Here is a 14,912-nt window from a genome sequence, read left to right on the forward strand (position 1 = left end):
TGACTGAGCTGGATTTTGAGAAGTAATTTGGTTTAGAGTATACATGAAAAAATGAATGCCTGTTAAGGTATTTGCTAATTTTAAAACAACTTGAGAATTTGCAGAGGAAAAAGGTTTGTAGTTTATAAATTTCTATATGCATTTTCCATTAGTTTAAAAACTTTTTTCCATTTTTGTGTCAGGTAATTCGAACTTCATGACTATTGTGTTGTTGCTGTATAAAATGTCATGTGGACATGTCTGCTTAACCCTTTGCTGTTCACTGTGATGGAAAACATTGCAGCTGTTTACATTATAATACAAGCTTCATCTTAACTTGTTTTCTGCTTTGATCACTGCTAGTTTTAATCACCACTGTATTAAAAAAATGCCCTTGTCTTCTTAGAAAGTTGCATAACTTACAGAACTGAATGGTAACCTTAGAGGTGTGTGATAGCAGAGTGCAATGGCCATTTGTATGTCTCATCCCTTTGGTGCTGTGAAAATTGTGCCTCACACATTATAGACTTCATGCCTGCTGAACCAAGCTTGTTGATTATTGTATAGTTGTCTGTATAGTTCCAAAAAACTAGTTTACTTGCTTCAAAATTAGTTTACTTAATTTTACATAAGTATTTACAGAGAAATTAGAGAAGGGTTAGAGTTATAAGGGAGGGGGGGATTTTGTAATACGTTCCATAGTGTGATGTTTAACTTGTTCTAGAAAAAAGAAATGTTGGATTTTCACGTTCTGAATTTATTTCTGTGCCAAAAAATTTTTACTAATATGCTTCAGTAATGAAACTTTTGACTTTCATATTTCAGCAAAATTCCAGCATTTCTGAATGTGGTGGATATTGCTGGCCTTGTGAAAGGAGCCCACACTGGACAAGGCTTAGGAAATTCCTTCTTGTCTCACATTAACGCCTGTGATGGGATCTTTCATCTGATGCGTATGTAAACTTATTTATCTGTTTTCTCTAGCATAAGGACAGCATTGTTGTACTCTAATAACTGTAGAGCACATATCCATTACAATTTTAACCTTTACCTTTCAATTGGGTTTTTCCAACCAAGATGATTCTCATCCTCTGCTATATAATATGTATGCCTTTCTTCATAAGCATTGACTGAAGACTTAAAAAGGAACTGGGTTTTTTGAAATCTGGAGTAATTGTTTGTTATTTTCTTCTGCCAGTAGTGCAGGGCAGTTTATTTAGTTTCTTAAAGGAGGAAGAATGGAATGTGATAATAAAAGGATGAAATGGAAGTAGAAAATGAAAATAGGGGGTTAGTAGCAGATTCTGTGATTCTGTTCCTCACAGGGCAAGCCTCACTTCTGTCCTTTTCCTGATGTCTGTGTGACTTGTATTGAGTCTTAAACACCCCCTTACACGTCCTTCTCCATGTGAATTCTGAACATTTCTCAGTTACACCAAAGGTTTTGATTCCCTTTAGTCACCTATTACCACAGTGTAGAACTGGCCTTCAGAGTCATATTAACAGCAATTACAACCTTGGACTTAAAATCTCATTGAAAGTGTATGTTGGTTTGCAAAATATACTTTGAGTATTGGAAAAGGTTTCTGGTCAGAAAATATCAAGCCTCATGTTTCTGCAGATTTGAGGAAACTGGACACCTTTGTTGTTGTCTTTTTGGTTGGTCACTGTGCAGGGGGTAAAGAAACAATAGAACAAAATAAACCAAAAAGGCAGAAATACTTTTTATTTGGTGATTGGTGCAAAAAATTCTTTGGGCAGGGTGTTTCTAAAACGAAATCAATACTAATATAGTAATACATCAGTCTAGTTTAAATATTTGTAACTACCCAAGAACGATTCCTACAATAACACTAGAAAAAGGGGGAGGTGAAGATGAGTTTCCCCGAATACGCCCTGTCCTGGGATTGATACTGTTTTGCCAGATATGATAAACTTTTATACTTGCTCTGTTTTGATACTTGTATCATAAATGCATGTTAAGGAACAGATTGATACAATAGCCATTGGAGAAGATGGTTCTTAATCTATATGTTGAATAATCCTAAGCATTTGGTTCAGGTAGCTGTTATAAGGGATAACACCATTTGTATTTTTCATTGGGGATTGCAAGAGGAATGAAGTTATTGTTGTGGGTGTTGATTGCCTAATAAACACAAATCTCTTTCAAAATACTACTTAGGGATAATAATAATAATAATAAAGCTGATGCAAAATTTTATGCTTGAGAGATATAAAATTACTTTTTGTTTCCCCCTGTGAAATGCATAGTAGTTCTACTTTCCCCAGAATACTAAAAAAATGAAGATTTGATACTAAAAATAGTAACAGTCCTCTGGTAAATAATTTTTTAAAAAAAGAATCTATTAGTTAAACAACACAAACTCTAGGTAAAACCTAGAACTCACTGAAGTTTTCAACACGCCATGGTAACTTATAATATAAAAGTGTATAAACCTTTTTAATATGCTGTAATGTTTTTACACCCATCCACCCGTCAGAATATTTTCAATGAGTCTATGTCATGTCTGGAGCTTGCATGGTTTCTGTTTGATTATAGAAACTACCTAAGCTGCTTTTGTAAGTCCTTAAACTTTCCAGATCCTGAGAGGATGAAGCTCCTTTGTTGCCTTTTACCAGGGTTTGGTCCAAGTTCTTAATGAACTGTGTATCTTTGGGAACCAGTGCCCTGAAAGCAGTTGTCAGTTTTCAGCCTGGCAGGTAGGCAATAAATACTGAACCTCTACAGCCACATAAAACTGACTTAAATGGGTTACCAAGGCAGGCTGCTCCTATGCAAGGAGAATAAGCAGTGGGCTGGAAGGTGAGGCTTTTATACCAGCAAGCCGGAAAGGAGGTGTTGCTGAAGAGGAAGAGAAGATGACAATGATAACATGTTTGTAAGAAGAGCTGTACTAGGAAGTGATCTGGAGACTCTGCATTTTCAAAGCATGAAAAATTTAGTGTTTGTTTTCACTAAGGTTTTGATTAGATCTGAATAAATTTTCACCTTTGAGCACCGGAAGTGTTGCTCCCTGTCTTTATGTTGTTGTGATATGTACTTCTGCTGCCCATGGTGATGGCCAGCATGGGAGCAGAGTCCTTTGGAGAACTGGTCTTTTTCTTGTTGATGAATGCCAGGCAGGAAGTCAGAAGCAGGTCATTGTGGGATTTGTGCTGTAAACTTCAAGGTCTGCATGCCTGAGTTTATTGAAGAAGGGCTTGTTTGACTTAGCTTTGTTCTGTTGGTATTTTTGCAGAAAGAGTTTGAAAATTAACTCACATTGTATTAATTAAGGTAACGATAGGCAAGGAAGTGGCTTGCTAGGAATGGAGAGCTTTTGTTGAGTATGAGCCAAACTTTGGATATCTCATCAAAGGTATTTTATAGTCTTAGGCTAAAGGTTTTGATCCTGTTTTCTTTATTCGTTGAGGATGTGTCGAACTGTGTTTTCTTTAGGACAGAAGGTTTATTTGTGTTTATTTAGCTGCCATAACAGAATACACTGTTGCTACCTCTATGGATGGCTTTTGAAGAAACCTGTTACCTATCAGTTTATCCACTACAGAGCACACAGGTGAGCTGCAGCTGTAGTACTTTCAAAGTAATTATAGTTATGTTTTTGTTGGAACTGTGGAAGTTCTGTGTGGTGTCTACCCAAACTGTTTTTTGCATGACATAAAGCTGAGGAGAAATGAAAACTGTTTCCGTGTGGCAAATTCTCTACTTTCCTTACTTCATTTAGAAAAAGACAGTAATTCCACCTTGAAATGGCTGTGTATTTTCAGCCTTCAAATTTCCTTATCCCATGTAGACTGTACTTTCTCTGACAGACATGGTATTCATTAAATCAATAAAAACATTGTTTTTATGTCTAACCTGTATTTTAATATATGCAAAGAAGTAGGCAACATCTGTGAAAACAGCACATGGTAGGGTAATAGGAAAAGTAAAAGGAGAGGTAAGTTTGTGTTGAGCACTGCTGTATTTTTGTACGTGATTAGTAACAATATGAAGCAGATTCTCTTACCTCAGCAAGCAAGGTGGTTAAGTTTTCATATACAGAATAAAGCAGTCCATTTTTGGGGTTTGATACCTCCTGTATATTTTTTCTATTAAAGTGCACAAACTGAAAATTATTTACTGATATTTAAACTAAACCATTTGATTTCCATACGCTTAAAAAGAAAAATTTCAGATGTTATCCCAGTTTCTTTGGGGTAGGGGTGTAATTTACTTTTGGCCAAATCCAGTTATCAAAACCTCAGAAAGATATACTTCCTTACTTATTGGCTGAGTGAAGGGGGAATTTAATTTTAAAGTGGTTGTGTGTCCTGGATAGTGGTGTCTACAGCATTAGTACCATAGTAACCTGATATGTGCTTTAAGGTAGTTACAGCTTTGTTCATCTTCCAAGTTTCACTGTTTAATTTGAAACATTTTTGACAGTTCTGTTTTCTGTGTTTCAGGTGTATTACAGTTTTTACTGAGGCAGCAATGTTTTTGTGGTTACAGAAGGGAGGCTATTTGAAGGTTCTGATAGTGTTTTTTCCAAATTTCATGGCTTTAACCACCTCTCAACTTTTATGGCAGATCAGTCACAAGTACTTGTAGAAAATTACTTTCTTTGTATGGTGGACTATAAATGGCAAGCTTGTTACAAGTGTAAATTTACAAATTGCTCCTAAACAATGCTTCAGTGAAGAAAATGGTAGATGTCAGTATTTAGTCCCTGCTATATAGCTCTTTCAAGCTTTTAAATGTACTGGGTGTTAAACAGCCAGAGCTCTTCATGTTTTTGAGTTTCTCTTCCCGCTGATATCCTGCAGTCCTAGTTTTCTAGAAAATATGTTCCACATTTTTTTCTCTTATTTTTAGTTTCTTTAATGAAATCCAGTCTTTTCAAAGTTACAGAAATGGGGAAGACATTTGTCTGTAAAAGTACGTTGCTATCAAATGCTTCTTTTCAATTAATAAAAAACCATGGGGGTTGGATGCCCAATGTTAGGAGTAGGGCAGGCAACAGTGGGTTTTGTGGAAGAACTTGAGAGCTCATCTGTGTGCCATCAGCTGGTGTCCCAGTCCTGTAGAGGGACATACGAGCCGCCTGTGCTGATGTGGTGCTGGGGGAGTGCGGCAGGTAGGGGTGGGAAGCTCCTGCTCTGCCTGGAAGTGCTCTGACTTTACAGCAGAGGAGCTGCAGCTGCCTTTTAGGAGCAGGATGGGGAGTTTGGTAACTGATAATCTGTGAAATCTTGTTCTTTGTGATAAGAGTGAAAGAACGATGAAGCTAGGTAAACATCCCCTGCGGTCTTATAGAAGTGACTGGTGTGACCAGTGTGAATTGGTTCCTAGAAAGCCTTAATTGTGCTTACTCCAGTTTTATGTCTGTTAAAACTGGAAATGTTTAGTATGCTCCCTGGTTCTGTTCCTTCGGGGTTTTAGGTAACTTCTAAACCTGTTTGCCATTATTGAAGGCTTTGATAGATATGAATCACGTCAGCTGAGCGTAGTTTATTCTTGTTTGAAATAAGCACTAATCAAAACTGAGTTTGACAATATTTGTACTGATTTTTGCTCAGCATTTAAAATCAAGTTAACTTGATTATTTTTTTATCAGCATGAGGATTAATGGTAACTCGCAGTAATACTGCCAGTGTTTTGATTTGCCTGTAAAAATCAAAGATGTGATAACAAAGTTATTTAACTGAATAAGATACATCCTCTTTTTTGACCTAATTTTTTGACTTTCTATAAAAATGTGTGTATTTTCTATATAAAAATACTAATCATTCTGTAGCTTTTATGTAGCTGAGGCATGATGCATTTTTTCCCCCGTGTTCTCTAAGAAGAAATCATTGCTTCTCCTGGAATCTGACTGCTACAGAGAGGAGGCGTGTGAGGATATCACTTAGCCACACTCCACTACACTAGCATTTCAGTGAGCAAAGTATGAGTTACACCTCATCCCTTCAGCATGTGTGTTCCATGCATTGGGAATCACAGTGGCTCTGTTTATGCAGCTGTAACTTGGCTATGTCACTGCTAATATCTGAAACTGGTTTTTCATTTTTACAGTGTGTCAAAAGTCACCTTGAAATGATGTAAACATAGCTGTCTTACAAATATTTATTGTCTTCGACGTATTTTGGTTCAATTTTTTGAAGATGGTTTGTTTTTGGTGTATTTTACTAAATGTAATTACCACTTGTTAAAAAAGGGTTGCTCATTTACAATACAAACCTTTCACTGCTAAGCTAACAGTTTAAAAATAGTTTGCACATATTAAACTTGTTACTGTTATGCAGTCAAGATGTATTGCTGTATGCTATCGAGTAGGTGATCGTTCTTACTGAGATTTTCTCTTCCTTCTTATTTGTTGTTAGAGTAACTAAATTAAAGCTTAATAAAATATTTGGAGTGGCTCACAGTTCAGCTAAACTTTTTAGCTGGCTTTCAGTTACTTCTCTATATTAAATGAAGGGTTTCAAATTAAAGTGGTAGTTGTGGCTGTGTATTAACCTGATGGTTGGGGTTTTTTGTTTGTTTATGGGTTTGTTTGTTTGTTTGTTGTAAAATATTGTATAGTGTTTTAATTCTGAGAAAAGGTTTTGCATGGGAGATATTTGTGATCAAAAAGTTGTGAAAATGGCATTCCTCTACTCTTTTTAGCAAAGTTATCACCGAAAGTGAAATAGTTTATGTTAGAAAGACTATTTTTGCATTGTATGTTGCAATTTCAGAATATCAGGTCACAGAAAAAACCCAAACCCTTTGCAACCCTCTTGATACTGTACCACGTTCTGTGTGGTAAAACAGGACTGGGAACAGTGCCTTCTCAAAGGCGATGAAGTTAAGTTCTGAAGCAAACAACATTACAGAGAGAAATTCTATATATGTACAAGTCTTCATTCCCCCTCTAGATAATGTGAAGTAATGAAAAGGAGACTGAGGGGAGACCTCATCGCAGTCTACAACTTCCTCATGAGAGGGAGAGGAGGGGCAGGCACTGATCTCTTCTCTGTGGTGACCAGTGACAGACAGAACCTGAGGGAATGGCTTGGGGTTGTGTCAGGGGAGGTTTGGGTTGGATATTAGAAAAAGTTTCTTCACCCAGAGGCTGTTTGGGCACTGGAACAGGCTCCCCAGGGAAGTGGTCACAGCACCAAACCTGACAGAGTTCAAGAAGGGTTTGGATGATACTCTCAGGCACCTGGTGTGACTCTTGGGGATGTCCTGTGTAGGGCCAGAAGCTAAATGATCCTTGTGGGTCCCTTCCAACTCAGCAGATTGTGTGATTCTGTGAAAAGGAAGCATGTTTGAATAAAAACTTTTTTTTTTCCTTTTTTTTTTTTATTTGGACACAGAATTTGGTTTGAGGCAAAAAACCCTCTAAATCCACAAAGTGCCCAATAAAGAAGGGATTTGAAGGGTAAATGATTCATGGAAGACAGATTTTCAAGAAGTACTGCCTTTACACAAGATTTATTGCAGGGAAATGCAGTTGTCATTAGTGTCAGGTACTAGCCTTAAGCCATCTTGGAGAGCTAGTGCTGTTGTCTTTTTCATGTGCCTATTCTTCAATACAATAATATAGGAAGAGACCTATGATGAAGGTTGATGCTCAAAAGCAGTTGTCTGCTGATGTAGTCTATTTTGTAGAAGCACCTGAAGAGCAGAAAAGAACCTTCTGTGTGCTTTGCATAGTAGTACGTTATTGTCCAAAATGCTGATAGTGGAATCAAAGGACCAGAATGGGATTCTTGTGAATCTTCTGACATGTGGTTTGAACTAGTACTACCTTGAAACCTAAACCTGCAAGAGAGAGGGAGACATTTTGTACACCAGCATCCTGTTTGATAGATCACTGCCAGTGCAGGATCAACTAACTTAGTTTGACCAGCTGTAAAAAACTTTTAACTAATCAGATTTTTCACGTAGGCAAGAAGATAATTACTGGAAGGGCAATAACCTCCTAAGCTGAACGATTGCAGAAGAACTTTGCAAGACCTGTCGTTCTTGAGCATAATATTAGTGTGTTTGAGATCTAGGAAATCACGTTGTAAAATCACCCTCATCTTCTATTGTGTTGCTGGTGTTTCTTTCCTTTTGGTGTGCGTATATTGACAAAATTTGTGAGTTTGTGCCTCAGAGCTGTTTGCAGTGTGCTGCTTGTGGCTTTGTTTCCCACAGAGGAGTGAATTTGTTTTCCTGGGCATGTGGGTGCACATTGCGGAAAAGGTGCTGGAAAATTGTCATCACTCTAGGGAGTTAGCCTTTGTATGTATCGAACAGTAAATTACATCGCCAGGCTGAGTGAAAGTGATACCTGAGCTTTAATCCATACTCCTCTAAGGCCGGGTAACTACAGTTTAAAGCACAAAAAAACCTCATGTAAGAGTTTAAATAGGCTTTATTTTCAAATTTCTCACAAGTAGTTGTTGTTCTGAAGGCTGAATAAGCCTCTCCGAATATATGGATATTAGGAGCAAAAATTTATACATTGCAGATTAGTACAGTTTTAATCCCTGATAATTAAATAAATGTCTCTCAAAGATATACTTTACTTCTTCAGAAAGGATGAGAGCTGTGAATGTTCAAACATTTTGTAACTAATTAAACACTCCAAAGTTTGTTTTGTGTTGAGGTTGCCTCTTGATGTCACTAGTTGAATTTTGATTGTATAGTACCTATGAGGTTTCATTTCAGTCTCAAATATTGTAAAGTCTGTAATTTTAGTTAATTACTTATTGAGAAGGAAAACTCTTGTTCTTGCATTCTTCTCTAGCCATTATTGAAGTTTGATAATACTAGCATTGTTAGTCTCACGCTAATTGAAGTTACAGTGGATTTTGGAGGCCTCTTTGTCATTCATCTTTAGCATAATACCCTGTGCTTCTCTCTGTCCAGTTTCTTTTTTGTATCAGAACAGATGAAAACATAAAAATTTCTTGTCTAAAGGCCACCACCCTTGCTGGAGTAGCAGCATCTAATGCCATTCTATTTATAGATGGAACTTGTTAAGTTTCCTCAGCAGGGACTTAAAGCTATGACCTCGTGGGCCAGAAACAGGAGAGCTGCCTACTGAGCTACAAGGGCAATCTCTCAATTCTAAAGAATACATAGAAAATTTCTAATATACTGTACTGTGAGTCATAAAGTACTTGACCAGTAAACCCCCCCCCCCCCAAGAATAAAGACTAGGCAGGCTATCTTTACTGAGTCATTGTTATTATTTGACCTACAACTACTTTTATTATAGTTCTGCATGTGATTTGGAAGTGTATAATTGCTATTTGGGCAATACAGACGAGTTTTTCTCTGTAATACTTTAAAGAAATTGTCAATGTGTGATGGTGTTGGGGAGTTCAGAGGACTGTTTCTGAAATAGATGTTTGAGTGGGAGTCTTTACTGATGGTATAGAGTATCCTGGCTTTTTAAAGGTGATGATAGGCTGTTCCATGGACTTTCTCAAAAGCTTGAAGGGAAAAATACTACAGATGGATTTTGGTTTTTTGGCATTTGTTTGGTTGGTTGGTTTGGTTTTGGTTTTTGGTTTGCTTATATGAAATGTGAAAGCCTGTTTTCCTTTGGTCGGAGGAAGGCTACCTCAGAAAAGGTAAAATAACAGTTCTTTGCCAGACTATAGGAACAGAAAAAGGTAAGTGACTGATCGTTTCACTTTAATTAGCTGCAGTGATTGTATCAAAAAGCTGAGTGGTCTGTAAACTGAGAATGTTTTAGCATCCCTTTCAGAAAGTGGCTTTCTCAAAAGTGCATTCCTCAAATGATATAGGGACTTAATTGCTTTTTGTTATGGGTTTTTGGTTTTTGTTTTTGATACAGAGTCTTAAGGAAAACTTTAAATAGGTCCCTAGAAGCACTTCCAATTTAAACAAAGATGGCTATGCTTCCTAATAGGCTGGGCATGGGCCTGTGCTGGATTTGTAGACAGCAGTAGAAGTTAAGCGTTGGTGCTCAGGGCTCTTTGTTGCTCCACAGTTGAGTATGGCAAGCAGATGTGCGAGTGGGTCAGTATCAAATGAGCTGATGTAATTATTTCTGAGGCTGATGTGACTTCGTATTAAAATAGACAAGGAGCAGTTGCAGAAGTGATTGTGATGCATCATCTGTGGGAGTGGTGGTGTCCAGGTGATGGAGGAACCAATGCTTTGGCTCCTGCTAGAGGTACAAGTAGTGTAGTGTAGCTTTTAGTGCCTTGAGGCGAGGAACCAAGTTACTCTGAAAATTTTTCTCTTTGTCTCTTTAGATAGGAACCAAAGTCTAAGAATTTAAGGAAAAAACCTGGAAAGATAGTAATCTAGTTGAAGAAGGGATAATATATGTTTGAAGTGGCTATGCAGAAGAGCAGAGCTCTTTGGTGCTGGTTTATTTTATTAAAAAGAACTTTGCCATGTGATGGTTTTTTGTTCAGTTTGTATTCCGTTAATGTTTGCATACATTATTGGATGTATGTTCTTTGTATTTACGTTTATAGTAAGCTTTATACTTGCAAGTTATTTTGAATGCACTTTATCTTCTACGAGGTCTTCTGGCCCTCAAAATATATGAATTAAATTCTCCCTAATTATCTGGGTTTGTTGTATTGGTATTTCCGTGGTGTATGTATGTGATTGCTGTGTACTGAACAGTGGAGCAAATACTGCAAATGAAAACCAGGAGGAACCTGGCTTTGGGTTTCTTATTCTGGCTGTAAGTTACTTATCCTAGATAAACTAAATAGGGCTCCTAGGTTAGCTAAGATATGCTGTTGTAAGACTTAATTGAAATATACCTCCTTTTTTTTGTGTGTCAAGCAAATCTGTCTGAGATCCTTGGGGTGTCAGTTTAGAGTTCCTTCCTTTTTCTTTGCCTATGAGAGTCTATGAGACTGTTTAATAAACTAACAGAACACCCTCTGGTTCACTTTTCTTTCAGAATTGCTATTTATTGGAGGAGGCCTGGTTTCCACAATGACCAAAATGCCATTTTCTAGAAAAATAGGTGTCCCTTTCCAAGTCAATACTTTGTACCAGACTCGTACACTGAATAAGAATGTCTTTTGAGAGCTGAAGCAGCTCTGCACTCCGACACCTTTTCTCTTCTATATGCTGCCACTTTCTCCTGTGCTGTTGGAATTGATTGTGGAACCACGTAGTAAGAGGGCTTTTGGTTTTTAAAAATAACCATATTCTTCTGGCTGGGTTATTTTAAAAATAGGTCATTTCTCTAACCAGATTTAACATGTAATGCAGCAAACAATCATGCTGTTCTAGCTGAGGGAGCATTAAGCTGAGATTGGTAAGTTGAAAAACATTTGTAAAGAGCACAGGTAAATAGGAAATACGTGATGCCAATGGCATCCTTTTTTTTTCATACTTTTTTTTCTTTCCAAGTCTACAAGACATAGAGATGTTTTTGTTCAAACCTTGCATGTTGTCCACTGGAGAATGAAGAAATCTGACTTTCTGATGACTGTTATTTATGCTGAGATGTTAGTGAAATGCAGGGTTTGTTTGCAGATATGCCTCTATGCTGTTATAATGCTAAAGTATAGATGTGCAAATCTGCTGACTTCTTTTGGTGAGCCTTTAACAAAGATAGTTGTGATGTTTTCAATATACTTTCCAAACTTCCTTTTCCATCCTGATGAAGCCCGGCTTCACATTGGCTGAAGATGAAGTTTTGCTTTTCTATTTGGGTTTACAGGTGATCATGTACTAATCAGTTATCAAAGCATCTGCATCCCAGCAGAAATTCTCATGGTCTGTTTTTTTTCTGTTTGGAACTTCTCTTGCATTTGCTCCTCTCAGGTTTCTCCCTGATATTTTTCAGTGTATTTCAGGACGTATTTTTATCCTGAAATCTTGTGTGGAAGAACAGAATTAGCATTGGGATGGATTTAAGTGCTGGATGTTTATGTCAGCAGTAGTTGGTAGAGCTGCTTTGAAAACTGTTGTTTTAGTTTTGATGCCAAGGAGTCTCTAGCCTCAAGCAACACCCTGAAGCCTCAGTGCCTGGAGGCAATTAGCAAAATACATGAGTTATCAGGCCAACCATTTGTTCTTGTGAAATACCTCGGAAATGCTATTTTTGATTCTTATTTTGAGTTTTGCAGTTAAAGTAGGGCTTCATCTGGTGTTGATAAAACAACAAGAAGATTCTTTAGAACCTCAGTGTTTATCATTATATATGTAATTAATTTTCTGAGTATTCAGGTATTATGTGGTTAATTTCTTTTCTGTTAAAGTTAATTTAAAAGACTTTCATTACAAAATCAAACACTCTCTCTGCTTCCTTCTCTCTGCCTTCATTTCCACCCCCCAGCCCCATCATACAGGTTTTTCTTCCAATAAGATTGATGGCAGATAAGCTTCTGTGCCTCAAGCTCACTTTACTAGTTAAACTTTTAAAGTATGTTTAAGCACAGATTGGGGTTTCACTACGTACCTAGATAGCTGTTACTGAGATATCAATTCCATGATGCTTATTGAATATTTTTATGCACCCAGCTTTGGTAATTTGATGTGAAAATTGATGTCTCAAAACTAAATAGCAGTAGGAATGGGAAGTCAAGTGTGTGAAAGAGTTGCAAAAGCAGGGAAGTGTAGAACTACAGGAGTGTAGGCTACCTGAGAGGGATTGCTTGCTTTCAGAGAAAATACAGAAAGAAGCAGAGGGAATCTGAAAGATAGGCATGTTAAGACTCTGGGTTGGGCTGTTCTGAAGTCTCATAAAGCAGAAAAATTAATCCAGTGAACATCACCATAGAAATTGTGTGTATGAGTATATATGTGTAGTGTACAAGACAAGAAATATTGATGTGTCATATATTTTAATTTTTAGGGATGACATGGTAAAATTACCATGCAGAGGAAACAGTCTGATATCTTGGTGAGTTTAATCTGTCCAAACCAGCAAACACTAAAATGTTTTGATCATTAGCAGATGATTATTTCATAGTTTAATCACAAGGCAGAATATAAAGCTGTCTTTGGTATGCTTACTGCATTTTTGTCTTCTCAACTTATCTTCCAATTTTTTAAATATGTAACTAAACCAGTCAATATCATTCTAGGTTATTTTGTTTAATTTTTAAATTTTTAATCTGGATTATCTGTGTGTTTATGGTTTCTTTTATTTTGCTTGTAAGTCTCTTGCACTTAAATGCAAATGTGAAGTATTTTCCTGGATTCATTGTAGCGTAGAGTTTTAATTATTTTTTTCTTTTATAACTCTCTGTGTGCTTAAAGAAAATAAAACTATTCACTAGATTGTGCAGTATTTAGGAAAAAACCCTGTCGTTTCTGTAATGCCACTCTTGGCCCAAAACTACATTAAGTAACAACTGAAGCACATCACTTTCAATTGGTTTCAAGACATGAAAACAGAAATTTCCTTACTACGGTGCTAAAATATTCAGCTGTTGTTCGAGATGGATATAGAAAAGACAGTCAGCAAAAAAATATAAAACTTCTTGTCTTAAATTGATTTAATTTATGTATCACAAGGTACTGTTTAAATATTGAGTGCTTTGTGCAATTACAAAACATTGTGAGTGTAGGCAGAGCTCAAGTCAATGGGATCCAGAACCTTACCTCAGTTTCTGCTTTTAGCAAAATAATGGATAATTTTCCCTGAGCCATAGTTCATCTTTGTAGTTTGTATGTTGAGCTTTTATTTGTAGAGATTGTTTAGTCATTATGATAAAACATATTATAAAAATTTTGATAATGAAGAGTTAAAAAGCTCTCAGTGTTTTCTTTTTATAAGCCACCTGTTGCCTTAGATGCATAACTGTATGAATTCGAACAAAGTGCTCATCACTTGTCAGCCATCGGTGGCAGCATAAAAATTACTTGTGGTGCTTGCTTTGCAAGAAGTTCTTTTGTGTTTGTGACATCAGCTTTGTTTTCTACAATTAAAGTATTACACGCTAGAATAATCTAAATTGCAACCACTAAATGGTGATGTAGTTCTTTTTTCATAGAGCTGAATTTGTTTACTGGTTGCGTACAGCTATTGACTACTGTTTAACATGACATGTCCCTTTTGCCTAGAACAATCTTTGGAAAAGGTGTTTTTTTGTGTCCTGTTCTTGTCTCCCACCCCCTCCATTCCTCCTCCCTTTTCCATTATGGAAAGCTTTTCTTGTACTTTTTTTAACAAGTAGATAAAAATACATGTTAGGCTTCAGTATTTTTTTTTTCACCTAGCAAATTAATGGCACATGATGATATTGCCACAGAGAAAAAAGCCTTGCAGTGGAGTGATCTGGACTGCAGGAGATGTTTTGTTCCATAAGAACACATTTTGACATGAACAGAATAGTTTTTGTTTGCATGGTTTAAAATAAAACCCCAAACCAAACCCGTTTTTCTGACTCTGACCCTACTGTACTAGTGACTGTACAGATACCTACTGAATGGCTTTCTCTGTTGGAAATACCTTAGCTGTGATGTTCTGTTCCTCTCTTATGGCTTTATTTTGAAGTCTTTCCACTTCAAAGTGAATGGGAAGAATTTGCATGTGATTGGGTTATGATTTCTTAGTATTGTTTTCCTTGTGTTAAAGCTATTCAGTGCTATAGAAATTTGTGGAAAATCTGCTGTCCCCTCCTCAAATTCTGTAGTATTGAATAGAGGGTGATTTTTGTGGAAAGTTCAATTAAGCGGGTACAATTAGTATAGTTTTTTGTATGTTGATTAAGTACACAATAGGCCTGGGGTTTTTTCACATAACCTTAGGAAGGGCATAACTTCTATTCAGAATTTCCGTATACTTAAAGTTATGTGAGATATAGTTCCCATTTGAAGAAATTAGACTATAACCAAGCTACAATATTGCTGATTTTTATATTAAATTGCTCTGTTTTTATGAAGAATATAAGACGACTGTAATTCTGTATTAATTTGCATGCAGGAGGTACTG

At 36.7% G+C, this 14,912-nt stretch overlaps 1 protein-coding gene across 2 annotated transcripts in view; it reads left to right on the plus strand.

Moving 5' to 3' along the window:
• Positions 1 to 14,912, plus strand: part of OLA1 (Obg-like ATPase 1) — a 119,770-nt gene that overhangs the window by 31,304 nt on the left and 73,554 nt on the right. For both annotated transcript variants that reach the window (XM_017838307.1, XM_017838299.1), the window contains exon 4: positions 805 to 932. In XM_017838307.1, coding sequence (XP_017693796.1) covers positions 805 to 932 — 128 coding nt within the window. The remainder of the gene's footprint in view (positions 1 to 804; positions 933 to 14,912) is intronic.

This window comes from Lepidothrix coronata, unplaced genomic scaffold (assembly GCF_001604755.1).
Source record: "Lepidothrix coronata isolate B3197 unplaced genomic scaffold, Lepidothrix_coronata-1.0 Scaffold7, whole genome shotgun sequence".
NCBI lineage: Eukaryota > Metazoa > Chordata > Aves > Passeriformes > Pipridae > Lepidothrix > Lepidothrix coronata.